Below are 22,207 nucleotides of genomic sequence, written 5' to 3' on the forward strand. Positions count from 1 at the left end.
CCAAAAAATCTCCAAGTAGCATTTTGAGCGAGTTTGGCAGGATGTTTCCCACAGGCATTTTGGGTGAGATCCAGATCTGGATTCACCCACGCATATTCATTTTTTGGGGCCTTGGGGAGTTTCTCCCTGGTCAAGCCCACACTTCACAATGTTTTCAGCAGTGGGGAGCTGACCTCGCTGGCGAAACCGGCTCCTCATAGCTCAGGATGCCATTTTGAAAGGGTGCCCCGATCTCTAAGTGAGCTTGAGAGTCCCCTATGCTTCCCATACACGGGTATTTCTAACCCCCGCAGACATAGGCATTACCCCCCCCCCCCACCCCCCCAAAGTGAGGAAACCCTGCTACTGGATAGCTGGGGGTCCCCCTCTTTTTTAGACCTACACGCGGTCTTTCGGGACCTCCACTTTCAGGACACCCCCACTTCACTGCCTCCAACCTTTATGAGGCCCATTCATACTCACCCTTCACTCCAGCCCTTCATGCCCCCTCAGCCCCCCTTTTATGGGCTTGGCTCCCTCAGACCCTGACCCTTGGAAGCATCAACTTGGCACCTGGGTAGCCTGGTATTGTCAGCCTGGCACCAGGAAAGTTCCCCAGCACCCTGGCAGTGCTAACGAGGCATCCTGGCAGTGCCAACATTAGCCATGATCTCATCGGGTATCCCATGTCCCCTACGAGCCAATCCAATATCCATGGCTGGTCTTTGAAGACATCGGGGATTACTGAGTGCTCCAGGAAGTAGCTGTCTTGCACGTTCCCAGGGTAGCGGACACACACGTGCATGATTCGGAGGTGGAGATCGCACATGATTTGAACATTCAGGGAGTGGAACCCCTTACGGTTAATATATGACACACCCTGATGCCCCTGTGCTCGCAGGGTGACATGCATGCCATCAACTGCCTCTTGGGCCTGAGGCAACCCAGTAATGTCAGCAAATCCTGCAGCCCGAGCATCTTGGTGGGCCTGGTCCAGGTCGTAGGTGATATAGTCTGATGCCCGGGCATACAGATAATCCATTACCTCCCAGATGGACTTGTGGGTGGAAGAATGGGATAAGCCATACAGGTCCCCCCCTCGAGCCTTGGAATGACCCAGTGGAGTAGAAGTCGAGGGCTGCAGTGTCCGTCATGGCCACCGGGAGTGGGTGTCCTCCTCCTCCATGGGGCTCCATGTCCGCGAGGTCGTGGCACAGCTGCCGAGACGCAGTCATCTGTGGCACATGGTGTCCGTCTGCTCAATGCCTAATGTTTCTTGTTACACCTTGGGCTGTTGCTGGCCTCCTCCCTTGGGACCCTCCTCAGCCTGATCGGCGGCTGGGTCTTCAGGATATGCGATGGCCTCCTGCACATGGGGTGCCGCCTCCAGCCTGCGTGGTCTCTATCCCTTTCACGGCCTCTCAAATTACCACAAGCAGTCACTTACTTGATTCTCCTTTTAAACATCCATCAAGCCACCAAACCTTGACTTCATCTTTCCTCTGGGGGTGAAACACCATCAGTGCGAAATACGCCCAAAGTAAATTAGCAGCTAATTTTTCACCGCACCCAATCTTCATTCCAGTAAAGTTCAGAAACCAATAGTTAAAACTTTGTTTGGAGACATAATTCCTAGTCTTACTGTTGTTTTCTCTGGTCTGAAATTAAAAATCTTGCCACAGTTCCAAAGTCAATGGAAAAGGAAAATAAAAACTAGCCATCAATTCTCTACAACCCTCCCATTTCACACTGCTGGAAAAGACCAATTTCAGCTGCTCAAGCTCTGGAAAGAAACCCAACTATTTCATAAACTTTCTTCCTAAATTCTAATTCCCTTTCCAGTTCCCACTACCCTCTCAACATTGTGACAGTTAAGTTGAATGATCTACTCTTAATTTCAAAGAGGTTCTTCTAAAAACTCTCACTCCTGGAGAAATACAAAAAAAAGTCATCTTCCTGGTGATTTCTCTTCTTTTTCTTTCTTTTTGTTCATGGAATGTGGCAGTTAAAGGCTAGGCAGCGATTTATTGCCCATCTTTAATTGTCCTTGTGAAGGTGATGATGTGCTGCCTTCTTCAACCGCTGTAATCCATGTATTGTAGCTATTCGGGAGATCTAGGACTTTGACCCAGCAATATTTAGGGAACAGGAGATGTAGTTCCACTGCTGTCACTGTGCATCAGTGGTTGAAGGAGAGAACGTTTATTGTGGTGAATGGGATGCCAATCTAGCGGGCTGCTTTGCCCAGGATGGTTTTAAGCTTCTTGAGTGCTTTTGGAATTGAATGAATTCAGCCGAGTGAAGAGTATTCCATCACACTCCTAATTTGTGCCTTGTGGATGGTGGACAGGCTCTGGGGAGTCAGGAGATGAGTTAGTCTCTGCAAAATTCCAAGCTTCTGACTGTTAAGAGTTCAGTTTCCGGTCAATGGTAGTTCCCAGTGTGTTGATAGTGGAGGATTCAGCGACAATGCAACTGAATGTCAAGAGGGGATGGTTAGATCTCTTGTTGGAGATGGTCAGTGCCTGGCACTTGTGTAGCACAAATATCACTTGCCACTTATATCAACCCAAGCCTTAATATTTTCTAGGTCTTGCTGACATGAATACTGACTGCCTCCGTCTCTGAGGAGTTGTGAATGGTGCTAAATATTGTGTAATCATCTGTGAACATCCCTAATCCTGACCTAATGATGGAGGGAATGTCATTGGTGCAATAGCTAAAGATGGTTGGACCTAAACATTATCCTAAGGAACTCATGCAGTGATGTCTTGCCACTGAGATGATTAACCTCCAATTACCACAACCATCTTCCTATGTGCTAGGTATGCTCCAACCAGCGGACAACCTTCCCTCTGATTCCCATTTACTTTACTTTTTCTAGGGTTCCTTGAGGCTACACTCAGTCAAATGATGTCAAGGGCAGTCACTCTCAGCTCACCTCTGAGTTCAGCTCTTTTGTTCACTTTTGGATGAAGGCTAAAGTCAGGAGATCAATGGCCCTGGCAGAACACAAAATGATCATCGGTGAGCAGGTTATTGCTGAGTAAATGCTGCTTGATAGCAATGTTGACAACACTTTCCATCACTTTCACTGGGGTGATAATTGGTTGGGTTGGATTTGTCATGATTTTTGTGGATAGGACATACCTGGGCAATTTTCCACAATGCCAGGTTGATGCCAGTATTGTAGCTGCACTGGAACAGCTTCCTCCTCACAGGAATTCTAGCTCTCCCTTTCAATAACAAAGAAAGGGAATGGAATAAAAGAAAAACAAGATGGTGCTGTCAAGCCAAAAAGACACTCTGCCTGATTTGCTTTCATAAAATGCTTTTCATGACAAAGATATAACAAAAAGCCAACAGTATAATCACTGTGGTAAGGTGGGGAAATGTTCCAATTTGTGCATAGCAAAGTCACACATATAACAATGCAGTAATTAGCAGATAATTAGTTTATTAGTACTGCTGAGAGATAAATGTTCGGGACACCAGAAGAACATCCTTGTTCTTTTTCAAATTGTGCAGTGTGATATTTTCTGCCCACTTGAAAAACCAAACATCTTATCTAAAAGACTTTTTATCAGTGCAGCATTCCCTCAGTACTACTGTACAGTCAGCTTAAACTATATGACCATCCGGGAAAAAGGGATTAGTTATCACCCAAGCTTTACTTTCAATACAAATCAGGGAAGTCGACTATTCGAGATGTTGCCGTGGGGAATGTACCAGGGAACAGTTGTCCCCCAAGCTTTTGTTTAGTTGAAAAAAGCACAATGCCTGGTCATATTCTTTCTGCTTGCAAAGGGCAGAACCCTGTGTATGAATATATGTAGCTTCTAGCACATAATAATTGACACACTGATAATCTTAAACTGAAAGCAAAATACTGATGATGCTGGAGATATGAAATAAAAATCTGGCGAACAGTCACATTGGACTTGAGATATTAACTGTTTCTCTCTCCACAGGTGCTACCAGACCTGTTAAGTATTCCAGCAGTTTTTGTTTTTATTCCTGATAATCTTAAATTGGTTGTAGGCGTAAGTTTTAGTATGATCAGGATTGTTTGGGAAGTGTTATCCAGAATCACATTTAATTACACCATGTTCTGGGTTTTTACAGCAGGAGATGCAAGTACAAGTCAGTATTCTGCCTGTTGTGAACAACTGAAGGATGTGCTTTTTCCTGCGATCCACCAGGCACTGGGATGTATGGCCTACATACTTGACATCACACGAGCACAGAAATTCAATCACCACATTGCTCATTTAGGTGGTAGGCAGAACGTCTTTTTGGTTTGATTGCAACATAAGAGGAGAAAACAACTCATATTCCTCCTGCATAGTGGCAGCATGAAATGGCTGGAGAAACGTTACCCTTCCAGGGTAATCTGAGGTGGACTGAGCACGTTTCATGACCAAAAGTCATGATTTTAAGCAATATACAGTGAACAATGATCTGTTCAGAGTAGTCATTATCCCACATGGTAGCTTTACTGCATCCGGCTTTGGAATCATGCTTACATGGTGAGTAAATATGGCTCAGGGCTTAGTTACAAGTTAACTGATAAGGCCAGTTTTGTAGTGCGGTTAAAGGAATCCCACCACGTATAGTAGACAGTAGTAGAGAACACATTTAGTGGATTTCTCAACTAGTGCAAATGAAGATCATTAGACTGATCCATGTGAAAAGTGAATTTGAGCATGGGATAGAAAAGGTTTTATCAAACTCAGGGTTGTGACCCGCGGGTGGGCCACGGGCATGTGTCAGGAGGGTTGCGGAACAATCAGTCGCCGCATTCCCGCGGAGCAACACAAGGCTGGGCTGTGTGCTGGTCACCATGAGCGGGGAGAGGGGGACAGGGGCTGATGGGCACATGATGCTAAAGGTGGTGGCCTCAGTTCGGGGCTCCACTCTGGTGCTCACCCTCTGCACGCGGCTTGGCTCGTCCTCCACCACCAATTGCAGTATGTATCCTGCAGCTCCATGGTCAAGCTGTTCAACGGCCGGCACAATGTCCACTTGCACTCCCACGACATGAAGTACGGGTTGGGAAGTGGTCAGCAGTCTGTGGGTGAGGTTCATACAACTACTGGACAGCGCGAGGGAAGCCAGGCCAGGTTTGTCAGCGAGGAATACCGATCACGTGAGGCCAGTCAATACGGCTGACACATGTCAACACGAGAAGAAATCTACACAGTCATCACTTTGTGTCACCACTCTCTGGAAACCAGGAAGTAAGTGCTTTTGCTGAGAATGGAGAAGGAGATGACTTGGATGTTTGGATAGTGTAATGCAGTGGAACAAGTAATAAATACTGTGACATTGTGTGTGTGTTTGCCAAGATACTTCATCTCACCTAAAGTCGTAGTTTGTAAAGTAAAAGCAAAATTGTACTTTTTTCTATATTTGTTTAAATTCATAAATAAATGGGAATATATTTAAAACAAAGTTTGTATGTAAATGTAAGGATGCGCATGTTCCACTGAAATTGCTTTAATTTTTAGTAGTAGAAAATCATGAACTTGGAAAAATCAGGCATTAGAAATAAAATTTCAAAGTAAAAAAAAAACAAATGCCGGCCACGACTGGCCAATAAATACAAACTATGTAGTCTTCAGAAGAGGCGGCAGAGAGAAGTCACAAAACTCTCACATACACTGATGTCACGTGCCCTGTACATCCGTGCTTTGGTCACACAATCACAGAGGAGAAATCCCATTTTGTACCTGCCAGCAAGCAAGAACATGGATTATTTTGTAATAAAGGAAGAGAGGTATGGCTTTAATTGTGCCAATGCAAATCAGAATGCAAAGCCCATGTGTGTTTAACATCTGTTGTTGGAAAATTGTTAGAATCAATTATCAAGGAAATCATATCAGGACATTTGGAAAGCCAAAGTACTATCCATCACAGTCAGCATGATTTTATGAAGGGAAAATCATGTTTGACTAATTTGCAAGAGTTCTTCAAAGATGTAACAAGCAAAGTGAATAATGGGGATCCTGTAGATGTAGTATATCTGGACTTCTGGAAGGCATTTGATAAGGTGTCGCACAGAGTTAATTCACAAGGTGAGATCACATGGGATTAGAGGTAATTTATTAGCTTGGATTGAAGAGTGGCTGACGGACAAGAGACAGAGAGTTGGGATAAATGGGTCTTTTTCTGGATGGCAAAATGTAACTAGTGGGGTGCCACAGGGTTCGGTCCTTGGGTCCCAACTATTTATGACTTGGATAGCGGGATAGAAGATTCTATAGCAAAATTCGCAGATGACACAAAATAAGTAGGACAGTAAGTTGCAATGAGGAAATAAGAACCTTACAAATATATATAGATAGGTTAGGAGTATGGGCCAAAACGTGGAAGATTGTTTAGCGTGGATAAGTGTGAGGTCATGCATTTTGGTCAAAAAATAGAAAGGTAATTTATTATCTAAATGGGTGCTCCGATGCAGTGCAATCTGGTTGTCCTTGTGCACGAGTCACAGAAAATGTGCATGCAGGTGCAACAGATAATAAGGAAAGCAAATTGAAGTTTGGTATTTATAGCAAAAGGAATTGAGTATAAAGATAAGGAAGTGTTGTTGCAACTATACAAGGCATTGATAAGACCGCACCTGGAGTATTGTGCACAGTTTTGATCCCTTTATTTGAGGAAAGATGTAGTGGCATTGGAGGCAGTTCAGAGGAGGTTCACTAGGTTGCTTCCAAAGATCAGGGGTTTGTCGTATGAGCAAAGATTGAGTTTAAGGAATGAGGGGAGATCAAATCGAAGTATACAGTATGCTAAAAGGTATGGATATAGCAGACGTGGAGCAGATGCTTCCTCTTGTAGGGCATTCTAAAATGAGAGGTCATAATCATAGAATAAGAGGAAGCAAATTCAAAACAGATTTGAGGACAAATTACTTCTCCTAAAGGATTGAGAATCTGTGGAATTTGCTACCACAGAGTGTGGTGGATGCAGGGACAGTGAGTAAATTTAATGAGGAGTTAGACAGATTTTTAATTGGTAATGGGTTGAAGGGTTATGGAGAACAGGCAGGACAGTGGAGTTGAGGCCATGATGGGAGACTAAATTGCCTGCTCCTGTTCCTATATCACGTGTTCTAGGGAGGAGATGCTCTGTCTGATTTTGCAATCCAGCTGTTGGTCTGTAGCATTGCAGGTAACAGATGAGGAACACATCGGCCATAATGAATGGCGGAGCAGATTCGATGAGCCGAATGGCCTAATTGTGCTCATATATCTCATGAACTTATACAGGGAAGTACTGACAAATTTTTTTTTAAACCATCAAAACTTCAAAGGCGTTTGATGACTAAACATGGTTAGTTCAAGGACAAACCTCTTGATTTTTTCCAAAGGATATAGCGAGAAGCTGAAGTTCTAAGCAGAAATGTAACATTGAATGACAAAGCAAGTGAGATTGTATGGACCAAGCAGGATCATCTGTCATATTAAAGGTAAGCAATAAAGGTGGGTCGCGAAGGTCGGCTGGCATTAGTCACGAAGGTCGGCCGGTATGGGTCGCGGAGGTCAGCCGGCATGGGCCGCGGAAGTCAGCCGGCGTGGGTCACGAAGATTGGCCAGTGTGGGTCCCAAAGGGCGTCCGTTTGGTATAATTGAGTCCTGGGAAAAACAGTTTGAAAAAAACTGGGACGCAACCCATTGTGTATTAGGAAGTTTTTACATGCAGCTGCACATTCAAATCAAGTCAAATCAAATCATTCAAATATAGCAAACGTAAAAGACTAAGTCCACATTGGAAATATGCAACGGATAAGAGGTTAGGGTCATTCCATCAAAGAATAAATCATGAAAACCAATGAAAATGTTAGAGAGCTGGGTTTAGAGATGATCCCATGACAATACCATCCTTTTGCTGTTATGCCTATTTGGTCTAAAAGCATAACTTGTTTTCCTTCTGCAATTTGTCTTTATTATTACAGTCAATGATCTTCTGAATCTTTCTCTTTTGTTCCTTCAAAGGTACAAATATATTCTGAACCCTGCTGATGTTCAATGCGAGGACATCCCAAATCCCAGAAGGAAAACTTGGAATGCTGGTTCTAAATACTTATTTTTGCGATTTGGAAAAATATGAGAAAATAGATTCAACCTGGTGAGGAAAGGGGTCAGTCTTGTTCTAAGTTATTAAAATAACAAAAATATTTATTAAACTTTAAAACCACAAATAGGCATAATATAGTGAATAATAACATTTCTAATTAACTACAATAATAGTTACCGAGACAGTATGCTTAAATTGCCACCCCATCCAAATCTATCTACTTTGCTAAAATCCGAGAATACACCATCCGCAAAACAACACCCCATAGGTTTTAACACTATAAGCCAAATCCAGAAAATAGTTACCAAAAAGGACCAGTAGCTTTCTTTTGGGAACCTTTATTCTAGTTTAGTATAGAACCTATGGGGTCTGACACAGACAGACTTTTTCTACTTTCTTTCTCTGCACAACAGCTTGATTCTCTTTGAGGGAGCTCTGTTTTTCAACTGGGCGTAGCTATGATCTAGGGCCCTAGTCTCCACTTTGCTTAACAAAGTGCCTGTTTCACCCTGTTACTGGGTTCATTTGCATTGTGCATCCTCAGTGCAGCTAAATCCCTATCAGTTTCTTTTCCTAACACTATTCAAATCTTTCTTCTCCCTACCTATATTTCCATTGCTTTGATTTTTCTTGCATTCTCCAATGGCAGCCCAAAATGTGGAATTCCTTATTTTCCCAGTATTTCCTTCCACTTTTTGCCTGTTAAAACCAAAGGTCAATAATTTTATATTGTGAGATTAGAGATATTTTACCAATGTTTCTGGAATTGAAATCTGTCCAAATTTCTGTGAGGGTCACAAATCAATAGCATTTGTAATCACTAATTCGTGATTTATTTATTTTTATTCCCCGGTGATGACTTCACAATGGGCCCAGATCCTACACTGTGATTTCACAAGAAAGAAAATCAAACATGAAGGGTTTTAATGCAGTCTCTGGGAACTTGATATTTTAACTTCAAGGTATCTCAAAATAGAACAATTCTGAATAAACCTGAGAAATGGTAATGCAATTCAGTCAAACTTGGAGAAATAATATATAAACGCTTATTCAGTGTGCTAAAAAAAAAACTTAGCACATTAAACTGTTCCTCAGAAAAACAATTTTGGACACATGGTTCAAGATTCAGCCACATTGCTTCAATGGTTTCAATTTTGCCAGGACTTTAGTTATCAACATTATCGTGCATATTTTTGAACATCAGTACTCTGAATGTTGGATCACAGACCCAACATGGATGTTGATTGATGAAAGAAGGCTGGCGATTAGCAAGAGAACCAAGAAAAGAATATTGAGCAAAGACAAGAAAATGATTAGAAGTATGGAAGACTGGATAAAGCTGCGAAGAATAGCTGCAGGAGAGATAAATAAGGATGGATGGAGGATGGAGGCACAAGGAACAGCAAACTGGAATGACTCCAAGATACTGTACAGCATTATACGGAAACTGACTGCTGCAAGATGCAACGCTACTGTACCAATCAAGAACGCTATTGACAGATTTTGGAAGATCATCGACCAGTCCAATCCCAGCTCCATGTTCGAATTTGCTAACACTAGTATCAGCAGCTGAATGTTAACTTGGGAGAAATTGCTACATATGGAGCCCACAACAGGCTGAAGAACAAGAAGAACCTGGGATCGATGATATATCATGAAACATGTCAAGAACAATATCACAACAGAGCTCAAGAACCTTTCAGCAAGATCTGGATTATGGAGGACAACCCGGATGACTGGAGATGAGGAGTAATCACCTAGACTATCAAAGAAAGGGAATCTCAGTGACTGCAACATTGGAGGGGCATAACACCGCTGTCCATACCTGGCAAGGTTTTCAGCATGGTGCACCTCAATAGATTGAAGCCAGAAATGGATAGTATGCTCTGTGAAGAACAGACAAGTTTCCCGCATGGCAGAACATACTGCGGGCAACTTTTCACAGTCATACACCGGAGAAGGTACTTGTTATCAAATTTACTGATTTCTAGGCGACTTCTGAGAGCATACATCGGCAATTACTCTGGTATATTGCGAGACAGTATGGCATACCAGAACGGTGCATTAACATCTTCAAAGCCTTGTATCATAGCATCAAGATCAGAGCTGGCACCCTTCAACATCATCACAGGAATATGGCACATGGTTGCACACCCTTCCCATTTCTCTTCTTCTTGGTTATTGATTTTGTCATGAGGAAGGCACTGGTGAATGCAAATTTTGGCATGAAGAAGATACCTTTAAATATTCTTAGAATTTCTTATTATCTTGCGATGTAACGATGAGATCATAAATACTCCTGAAAACATTTCTACTTTGCCAAATGGAAAATATATGACAGTGACTAGTCATAATATATAAAGCAGATAAAAGGCAATTGTCTTCAAAGCTATTGTAAACAGAGGATATGAACCAAACAGAGGATTAGAACCAGTGCCTGACATTGGAGAGTACAGGTTAGATAAGGACCAACTTTCCGGAAATAGATACTTATCTAAGGTTTACTACACCTGTTGGCTCCGATCAGTAAATTTGTTAAAAACCTGATATTTTGGCAGGTTTGTACCAGTAGGAACAATGATTTCAATTAAAAGATGTTCTTAAGCTCCAAAGAAAAATCAAATGCAGGTATTCCTACAAAAGGCATTAAAACATATACTATAAAGAGCGATTGTGGGTTTGATGGTACTGTCAAAATAGTCTTGATGAGTTCCTAGCAGTTCGCCGTGGAGCTGGTATACACTGCAGCCACTATGCAGAGGTGGCGGAGGGAGTGAATGCTTGTGAATGGGATGCTCATCAAGTGGGCTGCTTTCTCCTGGATGGTGTCAGGCTTACTGACTGTTGTTGGAGTTGTGCTCATCCAGCTAGGCAGAGAGTATTCCAGCACACTATTGACCTGTGCCTTGTAGATGGTGGACAGGCTTTGGGGAGCCAGGAGGTGAGTTACTTGCTGCAGGATTCCTAGCCTCTGACCTGCTTTTGTAGTCACAGTATCTATATGGCTGGTCCAGTTCCGTTGCTGGTCAATACAAATCCCTAGGATGTTGATAATGGGGGATTTAGTGACAGTAGTGCCACTGAATGTCAAAGGCTGATGATTTGATTCTCTTTTGTTGGAGGTCGTCATTGCCTGCCACTTGGGTGACACAAATGTTACTTGTCAGCCCAAGCCGGAAAATTGTCCAGGTTTTGCTTCAGTATCAGAGTGGTGGTGAACGGTGCTGAACATCAGTGAATATGTCTATTTCTGACCTTAAGATGGAACGAAGGTCTGATGAAGCAGCTGAAGATGGTTGAGCCTTGGACATTACCCAGAGGAATTGCTGCAGTGATGTCCTGAAGTTGAGATGATTGACCTTCAACAAGATGGGAATAGAGGGATACGGACCCAGGATACAGGCAGCATGGTCGGCACAGGCTTGGAGGGCTGAAGGGCCTGTTCCTGTGCTGTACTTTTCTTTGTTCTTTGTTCTAACCACAACCTTCTTTCTTTGTGCCAGGTATAACTCCAACCAGCATAGAATTTTCCCGCTTATTCCCATTGACTCCAGTTTTGCTAGAGCTACTTGATGCTATACTCGAACAAATTCTGCATTTCCATCACTTAATGATAATCAGGAGTAGATTGTTGCAGCAGTAATTCATGGTTGGATTTGTCCTTCTTTTTGTGCAAAGGGCATGCTTTAGAAATTTTCCACATTGTGGGTAGATGCCAGTGTTGTAGCTGTACTGAAATAGTTTGGTCAGGGCCGCGGCAAGTTCTGTAGCACAAGGTTTCAGTAATATTGTTGGGATATTATCAGGTATTTGCAGTGTACATTGCCTTCAGCCATTTCTTGATTTGCAGGGAATTGAAATTGCTGAAGGTTGGCATCTGCAATGATGGGGACCACTGGAGGAGACTGAGATGAGTCATCTGTTCTGCACTTCTGGCTGAAGGTTGTTGCGAATGTTTCAGCCTTTTCTTTTGCACCGATGCGTTGGGCTCCCCCATCATTGAAGATGGGGATATTTGTGAAGCCTCCTCCAGTGAACTGTTTTATTGTCCGCCATTCAAAATTGGATGTTGCAGGGCTGCAGTGCTTAGATCTGATCCATTGGATGTGGAATCATTTAGTTCTGTCTATCGCATGCTTTCACTGCCTGGCATGCAAGTAGTCCTGTGTTGTAGCTTCACTGGTTTGACATTTCATGTTTGGGTATTGTTCCTGGCATGTTCTCCTGCACTCATCTTTGAACCAGAGTTGATCCCATGGCTTGGTGGCAATGGTAGAGTAGGAGATGTGCTGGACCATGAAGTTACAAAGTATAAGTGTAGTCGAGTATAATTCTGGTGCTGCTGATGGGCCACAGCGCCTCATGGTGGTATCTCCCATCAGAGCTCAGAATTAACTAACATATAAACAATGTTCTAACTCACTCAATTCGAGACAGAAATGTATAATAATAATAATCACTTCTTGTCACAAGTAGGCTTCAATCAAGTTACTGTGAAAATATGTTGATTAAGTTACATGAAGGAGAAGACTTCCGGTTGCGGCGATGACTAGCTAAGACGCACGTTTCGGCACCTCCCGTTTCAACGGACTTTTGGGCTCTTATCGGGAGCCCCAACGGAAATCTTTTACGGCCAAACCCAGTGTGAGGTGACAAAGGAAGAAGTCTCCCCGGGTGTGGATGGAAAGGAGTGTCAGCAGTGTCCAGATTGCGGAGGATCCTCTGGAGCAGCGGCAGGGAAGAGAAGGGAGAAGCAAGATGGCGGCCGAGGGAGCCCAGATGGTATGGGGCCCGGAACAGCAGGAGTTCCTCCGACGATGTGTGGAGGAGCTCAAAACGAGGTGCTGGCGCCGATGTTACTGAAATCGAGGGACTGGAGGAAACACAAAAGGTCCAGGCGATGGAACTCCGTGGAGTGAAGGCAAAGGCAGCCGAGAACGAAGACGAGATACAGGGCCTGGTGGTAAAAACGGAGATGCACGAGGCACTACATAAGAGGTGCATAGAAAGGCTGGAAGCCCTGGAGAACAGCTCGAGGAGGAAGAATCTAAGGATTTTAGGTCTCCCTGAAGGGACAGAGGGGGCTGATGCTGGGGCGTATGTGAGTACGATGCTCCATACCCTAATGGGAGTTGAGGCCCCAACGGGCCCCCTGGAAGCAGAGGGAGCGTACCGGGTCCTCGTGAGAAGACCAAAGGCAGGGGAAACACCGCGAGCAATAGTGGTGAGGTTCCATCGCTACAGGGACAGGGAGATGGTCCTGAGTTGGGTTAAGAGGACACGGAGCAGCAAGTGGGAGAACGCGGTGATACGCGTATATCAAGATTGGAATGCGGAGGTGGCGGGAAGGAGGGCGAGCTTCAATCGGGCCAAGGCGGTGCTCCATAGGAAGAAAGTCAAATTTGGGATGCTGCAGCCGGCAAGATTGTGGGTCACACACCAGGGCAAACACCACTACTTCAAGACGGCGGAGGAGGCATGGACATTCATTCAGGAAGAGAAATTGGACTAGACTTGAGAAATTGATGTCTGGAGAGAGGTAGCGAGGTGGTGGCACAGAAATGTAAAGTGGGGAGAGGGGAGGGCTAATACGTAAGAATGTTGGACGGGGAATTTTTTCTCCCCCCCCCCCGAGGAGGGACACACGAAGAAATGTGGGCGCCAGGGGAAAAGGGGACAGGGAAGGGGAATAGGGGAATGAGGGAACTGCGCCACTAGGGGCGGGGCCGAGAGGGAAGCGTGGGTTTTATGTCATGCTATGGAAATTGAGGCGGGAAAAAGGGCGCAGGAGGAAGGGGGCCTTACACGCAGGGAGGTCAAAGGATAAACGGGGGAAGCCGAGGTCAGCCAGAGTTAGCTGACTCCCGGAAGCAATATGGGGGGAGCAATCACGCTAGAGGGGAATCTAGCGGGGGGGGGGATTAACTGGGTTGCTGCTGCTGAGGGTAAGGGGGAGCTGATACGAGACGAGGTGGTCGGGATGGGAGGGCGCCGTCTGGGGGACAGACGGGTGCGTGGGACCTGGGTGAGGAGCTGGCTTAAAAAAGGGGATGGCTAGTCAACGAGGGGGGGGGGGGTAAATGGCCCCCCAACCCGGCTGATTACGTGGAGTGTGAGAGGTTTAAATGGGCCAATTAAGAGGGCAAGGGTGTTTGCGCACTTAAAGAGACTGAAGGCGGACGTGGTTATGCTCCAGGAGACGCACCTGAAATTGGCGGATCAGGTTAGACGGAGGAAAGTATGGGTGGGGCAGGTATTCCACTCAGGGTTAGATGCGTAAAACAGAGGGGTGGCAATACTGGTGGGGTAACGGGTATCGTTCGAGGCTAAGACCATAGTGGTGGATAGTGGGGGCAGGTACGTGATGGTGAGTGGCAGATTGCAAGGTGAGGCGGTGGTGCTGGTGAACGTATATGCCCCGAACTGGGATGACGCGGGATTCATGAAGCGAATGCTGGGACGTATCCCGGACCTGGAGGCGGGAAGCTTGGTAATGGGGGGGGATTTTAACACAGTGCTGGACCCAGGGCTGGACCGGTCCAGATCCAGGACCGGGAGAAGGCCGGCAGCGGCCAAGGTGCTTAAGGGATTTATGGAGCAGATGGGAGGGGTAGATCCATGGAGATTTGCTAGTCCGATGGGGAAAGAGTTTTCCTTCTTCTCCCACGTCCATAAAGTATACTCCCGGATAGACTTTTTTGTCTTGGGAAGGGCGCTGATCCCGAAAGTGGCAGGAACGGAGTACTCGGCTATAGCCGTTTCAGATCACGCCCCACATTGGGTGGATCTGGATCTAGGAGAGGAAAAGGAGCAGCGCCCACTTTGGAGATTAGACATGGGACTACTGGCGGACGAGGGGGTATGCGGAAGGGTGAAGGGATGCATCGAAAGATACCTGGAGGTCAATGATGGTGGGGAGGTCCAGGTGGGGGTAGTATGGGAAGCGCTGAAGGCGGTGGTTAGAGGAGAGCTGATTTCCATTAGAGCCCACAAGGGGAAACAAGAAGGTAAAGAAAGAGAGAGATTGGTAGGGGAAATTCTGAGGATGGATAGGCAGTATGCGAAGGCCCCAGATGAAGGGCTATACAGGGAAAGATGAAGACTACAGACGGAGTTTGACCTGCTGACCACGGGAAAGGCGGAGACGCAGTGGAGGAAGGCACAGGGAATACAATATGAATATGGGGAAAAGGTGAGCCGGCTGCTGGCCCAACAACTTCGAAAGAGGGGGGCGGTGAGAGAGATCGGAGGAGTTAGGGACGAAACGGGAAAGATGGAGCAGAGAGCAGGGAAAGTGAACGAGGTGTTCAAGACATTTTATGAGAGGCTGTATAAGTCCCAACCCCCGGAGGGGAAAGAGGGAATGATGCACTTTTTGGACCAGCTGGAGTTCCCGAGGGTGGAGGAGCAGGAGGTGGCAGATCTTGGGGCGCAGATTGAGGTGGAGGAGGTGATCAAAGGAATTGGGAATATGCAAGCAGGGAAGGCCCCGGGACCAGATGGGTTCCCGGTGGAATTTTACAGGAAGTATATGGACCTGCTGGCCCCGCTTCTGGCGAGAACCTTCAATGAGGCTAAGGAAAGGGGGACACTACCCCCGACAATGTCGGAGGCGACGATATTGTTAATTCTGAAACGAGACAAAGCCGCTGCAGTGCGGGTCATACAGGCCCATCTCCCTCCTAAACGTAGACACCAAACTGCTGGCCAAAGTGATGGCGACAAGGATAGAGGAGTGCGCCCCAGGGGTGGTACATGACGACCAGACAGGGTTTGTTAAAGGGAGACAATTGAACGCCAATATACGAAGGTTGCTGGGGGTGATGATGATGCCCCCACCGGAGTGGGAGGCAGAGATAGTGGTGGCGATGGATGCAGAGAAGGCATTTGATAGAGTGGAGTGGGACTATTTGTGGGAGGTGCTGAAGAGATTTGGGTTCGGGGAGGGGTTCATTAGATGGGTTAGACTCCTGTACGGGGCCCCGGTGGCAAGCGTTGTTACAAATAGGCAAAGATCGGGGTACTTCCGATTACATAGGGGTACAAGACAGGGGTGACCCCTGTCCCAGTTACTGTTCGCGTTGGCAATTGAGCCATTGGCCATAGCGTGAGGGACTCGAAGAAGTGGAGGGGGGTGCTTAGAGGGGGGAGAGGAACATCGAGTGTCACTATATGCAGACGATTTACTGCTATATGTGGCGGACCCAGTAGAGGGGATGCCAGAGGTAATGCAGATACTCAGGGAGTTTGGAGAGTTCTCGGGATATAAATTAAATATGGGAAAGAGCGAACTTTTTGTGATGCACCCCGGGGAACAGGGCAGGGCGATAGATGCCTTGCCGCTGAAGAGAGTGACAGGGAATTTTCGATACCTGGGGATTCAGGTGGCCAGGAACTGGGGAACCCTACACAAACTTAACCTGACGCGACTGGTGGGGCAGATGGAGGAGGACTTTAAGAGGTGGGATATGGTGCCCCTGTCATTGGCGGGCAGAGTACAGGCGGTCAAGATGGTGGTCCTCCCGAGGTTTCTTTTCGTGTTTCAGTGCCTCCCCATCCTGATTACTAAGGCCTTTAAAAAAAAAAAATAGATAGGAGCATTACGAGCTTTGTATGGGCGGGAAAGACCCTGAGTGTAAAGAGGGGGTTCCTGCAGCGCAGTAGGGACAGAGGGGGATTGGCACTGCCGAGTCGGAGTGACTACTATTGGGCCGCCAATGTGTCGATGGTCCGTAAGTGGATGAGGGAAGAGGAAGGTGCGGCGTGGAAAAGGCTGGAGCTGGCGTCCTGTAAGGGAACAAGCCTGAAAGCGCTGGCGATGGCGCCGCTACCGTTCTCCCCGAAAAGGTACACCACAAACCCAGTGGTGATGGCGACCTTGAAGATCTGGGGGCAGTGGAGACGACACAGGGGAGTGACGGGTGCCTCGATGTGGTCCCCGATAAGGAATAACCACAGGTTCGTCCCGGGGAGGATAGATGGGGGATTTCAAAGTTGGTAGCGAGCAGGAATTAGAAAGCTGAAGGACCTGTTTGTGGATGGGACGTTTGCGAGTTTGGGAGCATTGGAAGAAAAATATAAGTTGCCACCAGGGAATGCTTTCCGATACATGCAAGTGAGGGAATTTCCGCAACTCCCGACGCAAGGGATCCAGGATAGAGTGATTTCGGGGGCATGGGTTGGAGAAGGTAAAGTGTTGGAAATATACAGGGAGATGAGAGATGTGGGGGAGACGATGGTAGAGGAGCTGAAGGGAAAATGGGAAGAGGAGCTGGGGGAAGAGATTGAGGAGGGGCTGTGGGCAGATGGCCTAAGCAGGGTAAATTCCTCGTCCTCATGTGCCAGGCTTAGCCTGATTCAATTTAAGGTTCTACACAGGGCGCATATGACGGGAGCAAGACTGAGCAGGTTTTTTGGAGTGGAGGATAGGTGTGGGAGGTGCTCGGGAAGCTCTGCGAACCACACCCACATGTTCTGGTCGTGTCCGGCACTGCATGGGTTCTGGGAGGGTGTGGCAAGAGTGGTCTCAAAGGTGGTGGGGGTCCGGGTCAAACCAAGCTGGGGGTTAGCTATATTTGGGGTTGCAGAAGAACCGGGAGTGCAGGAGACGAAAGAGGCCGACGTTCTGGCCTTTGCGTCCCTAGTAGCCCGGCGAAGGATTCTACTCATGTGGAAAGAAGCGAAGCCCCCGGGCTTGGAGGCCTGGATAAACGACATGGCAGGGTTCATAAGACTGGAGCGAATAAAATATGCGTTAAGACGACCGGCTCAGGGGTTCACCAGGCGGTGGCAACCGTTCCTTGACTATCTCGCGGAACGATAATGGAAAAACAGAAAGGACAGCAGCAGCAACCCAGGGGGGAGGGGGGTATTATCCTGTGTTTTTGTTTTTTGCCAGTTGTTGATATTTGCTTTTTGTTTATCTCTTTTTTCATTTGTTGTTAGTTTAATATATTATTTAAATAACGTTTAATGCATATTTCTTTATTATGTTGTAAAAATTGAAAATCTGTTTGAAAAATGTCAATAAAATATATATTTTTTTAAAAAGTTACGTGAAGGACCAGATTTTGTCACGGCTGAGGACTAAACCATTCTGAATTGTCCGGCACTATTCCAGTCCACACTAAGCCAAATGTAATAATGTCTAATTTTGCTCACTCATTCTTCAGGCCTATTGCTAGTTTTATAGTGGTATGCCAGATTACTTAATGTTTGCAAATTGAGAAAATAAGAGCACATGTCGCTATAAACTGGATTTAAGCTGATAATGAGACTCGAAGATGGATAAAGCCTTGGGGGGTGTGCAGGTAATACCATGACAGAACAACAGTTTAGAGCCCCCACCATGGAATCATCTGCTAAATTCTCTGCAGCAGGGGATCTCACTCGATCTTGGTGCTGCCAGATCCTGCAACTCAACCACACACAGTGATGGCAGGCCCTACCTCTATGTAAATCCAAATTCCACTTCTGTTAATCATCCATTCATGCTACTAAAAACTATGGCATCAAAAATGCATTTCATTTCTAGAATACTCCCACCATAAAATTAGAGGCTGTCTGCCTAAGTGGTGGAAACTAAGCCGGTTGAGAGAGAACCTCCAGCTATTCCTCCAAGGTTTTTGACGTTGGAGGAGCAGGGCCTGTACAGTGATTCCCTGCATTGATAACTCCTCAGCCGTTAATGAGACCCAGCATAGGTTGGTAGAGCTATAGCCTGCTGAGGCTTGAATATGGATCCAGTTGGAATCATGGTCTGAACTCTGGGAAAGGCCAATTTTGTTATTTTCAAAATTTAATGCTGCCGTTTTACAAACGGCAATTATTGGATCTAATTGCGGACATTCAATGGTTCGAGATTTGGAACAAGGACTGGGGAGTGAATGCGAACAATATATAATATGTGAATTAATGGCTTCCAGTGACGGGGATGTGCTGAGCGGACACACGAAAGGCGGCTCTCCGCCTGAAAACTTGGAAAAATGAACTTTACGCCCAAAATAGCCCGCTAAAATCAGAAGGAAACCCCCATCACCCTCCTCCAACACCATTAGGATAAGACATGCCAAGCGGCAGCAGCTCCAAGGGCCAAAAAGATGGAAAAGGAAACAAAAGCCTGGAGAAAAGGAATGATGTGAGGGAAACCATGCGGGGTGGCGAGGCCCAAGTCACACCTAATGAGACAGACCGCTAGGCCAAGCACAGAACTGCCCCGCCATCGCCCCCTGACGAATGGATGGTGGGAGTTCCTCACACAGGAACTCCAGGAGCTCAAGGAGGCAATTAAGATGGAGACGAAGACAACGGCGGTGGCAGAGGCGCTGATAACCCTGCAGGCGGCTCTGGAAAAGGCGGAGGGCAGCTGGAGGCCCAGGACGCAATGATAAGGGAGTTAGAAAGTCTCAACAGACCAGAGCTACTGGATTGCTGTATTAGAGATGGATATGGCAAGGCTGGTGGTGACACAAGGGATGTTGAAAGAAAAGATTGAGGATCAGGAAAATCGATCACGGCACCAGAACCTCCATAAATAGAAGGGAACTGAGGGCTCGAATCTCACGGAATATGTGGTCCAAATGCTGGGTAACCTGGTGGGGAGAGAGAGCTTCACAAAGCCGCTAGAAATAGACAGAGCCCACAGGTCACTTCGGCCAAATTCCAAGGCCGGGGAACAACTGCGCTGCACCAGTACCAGGACCGGGAAAGAATCCTGAAGTGGGCCAGACAGACAAGGTCCTGCAATTGGGAGGGCCTATCAGGTTGTATCAAGACATTGGGGCAGACCTGGCCAAATGGCGGACAGAATCCAACAGAGCCAAGGCAGCCCTGTCTCAGGACAATGTGAAGTTTGGTATGCTGTACCCAGCCAAGCTCTGGGTGACCTTCCAGGGCAGAGAACATTACTTCACCGCACGCCGGACGCAGAAGAATTCATCCGCAAACACGGGCTAGGAGGACAGCAACAGAACAAGCAATGAACTGGATGCCCTAATATACAGGGACATAGAAATATTGTTTGCGCAGGACAGTATCGCCTTGTTTTGAATGTTGGAGCTAAATATCAGAAAGGGGTGGATGGGTGAGAGCAGCAGGGCAAAGGATGGGTTGAGGAGGAGAAAGGGGGAACAGACACGCAGCAGTTAGGGGTGGAGGATACAGATCGACCCCAGGAGGGAGTCCACCATACTAGCGGGTAAGCCAGCACAAGGAATTATGAGCGGGGAGTGGGGGGTGGGGGGGGGAAACAGAAATTCCCCCATCAGAATAGTCACTTGGAACATCAGGGGACTGAATGGCCCAGTGAAAAGAGCCAGAGTCTTCGCCCATCTGAAAAGTATGAAGGTCAACATAGTCTTCCTCCAAGAGACACACCTGAGGGAGAATGACCGACTGCGGATAAGAAAGGACTGGATGGGCCAGACGTACCATTCGTGCTACGAGACGAGGGTAGCCATACTGCTCAATGAGAGGACAGCAACGAAGATGGCTACAGATCAAGGGGGACGGTATATCGTGGTCAGCGGTGTGCTGGAAGGGCCACCAGTAGTCCTCGTTAACGTGTACATTCCCAACTGGAACAACACGGAATTCGTAAAGAAGACCATGGCGGAAATCCCCGACATAGACACACACCGACTCTGGGGTGTTTCTAAGTTTACTGGTTATACAAAGATATACTTAGATACACCGGAATCGACTTCTTTGTAGTGGGGAAAGCGGTGCTCCCAGGGGTTATAGGAGCGGAGTACTCCACATTCATAATCTCCGATCACACTCCACAATACATGGATATGAGGTTGGAGATGGGCCGGATCAACACCCCCCCATGGCGGTTGGGAGTGGCCTTCCTGGCTGACAAGGCACAAGGCATTTGACGAAACAATATCACAAGCCAGACAGGTACATTATCAATAACCGGAATGGGGAAGTCTTACCCTCCACCTTCTGGGTACAGAGTTGGAGGTACCAGAAGACTAGGAGCATAATTAGGCCATTTGGCTAATCGGGTCTGCTCTGCCATTCAATCATGGCTGATATGTTTCTCATCTCCATTCTTCTGCCTTCTCCCCATAATCCCTGATCCCCTTATTAATCAAGAACCTATCTTTCTCTGTCTTAAAGATACTCAGTGACATGGCCTCCACAGCCTTCTGCGACAAAGAGTTCCACAGATTCACCACCCTCTGGCTGAAGAAATTTATCCTCATCTCAGTTTAATAGGATCGTTCCTGCAGTCTGAGGCTGTGGCCTTAGGTCCTATTTTTTCCCCCTAGTGGAACCATCCTCTCCATGTCAACTCTACCTAGGCCTCAGTATCCTGTAAGTTTCAATAAGATCCCCCCTCATCCTTCTAAACTCCAATGAGTACAGACCTAGAGTTCTCAACCGCTCCTCACATGACAAGGTCCAGAGATTATTACTGAGACCCTCCTCTCGGCCCTTTCCAAGGCCAGCATATTATTCCTTAGATACAGGGTCCCAAACTGCTCACAATACTCCAAATAGGGTCTGACAAGAGCCTTATACAGCCTCAGAAGTACTTGCTGGAATTCTAGCCCTCTCGACATGAATGCCTTTCCCTTCCTAACTGTCGACAGAAGCTGCACATTAACCTTAAGAGAATCTTCAACTAGAACTCCTAAGTCCATTTGTGCTTATGATTTCCTAAGCCTTCTCCCATTTAGAAAATAGTCAATGCCACCATTCTTCCTACCAAATGGGCCTCGTCAAAAAGAAAAAGGAGGCATTTGTCATTGCTAGAAGGCTGGGAACAAACGAAGCCTGTGTGGAATATAAGGAAAGTAGGAAGGAACTTAAGCAAGGAGCCAGGAGGGCTAAAAGGGGTCACGAAAAGTCATTGGCAAATAGGGTTAAGGAAAATCACAAGGTTTTTTACACGTACATAAAAAGCTAAATGAATACTTTGCATCAGTATTCACCAAAGAGAAGGAATTGGTGGATGTTGAGTCTGGAGAAGGGTGTGTAGATAGCCTGGGTCACATTGAGATCCAAAAAGACGAGGTGTTGGGCATCTTGAAAAATATTAAGGTAGATAAGTCCCCAGGGCCTGATGGGATCTACCCCAGAATACTGAAGGAGGCTGGAGAGGAAGTTGCTGAGGCCTTGACAGAAATCTTTGGAT

At 46.5% G+C, this 22,207-nt stretch overlaps 1 protein-coding gene across 5 annotated transcripts in view; it reads right to left on the reverse strand.

Annotated features, from left to right (window-relative positions):
- The window catches only part of cep126 (centrosomal protein 126), a 253,245-nt gene that overhangs the window by 114,660 nt on the left and 116,378 nt on the right, over positions 1-22,207 (reverse strand). Inside the window, exon 2 of one of the 5 annotated variants that reach the window (XM_072476362.1) lies at positions 5,642-5,711. The exons of the other annotated variants lie outside the window; for them this stretch is intronic. Coding sequence (XP_072332463.1) covers positions 5,642-5,711 — 70 coding nt within the window. The remainder of the gene's footprint in view (positions 1-5,641; positions 5,712-22,207) is intronic. 5 annotated transcript variants of the gene reach the window in all.

The sequence above is a fragment of the Scyliorhinus torazame genome, chromosome 15, assembly GCF_047496885.1.
Source record: "Scyliorhinus torazame isolate Kashiwa2021f chromosome 15, sScyTor2.1, whole genome shotgun sequence".
Classification (NCBI taxonomy): Eukaryota; Metazoa; Chordata; class Chondrichthyes; order Carcharhiniformes; family Scyliorhinidae; genus Scyliorhinus; species Scyliorhinus torazame.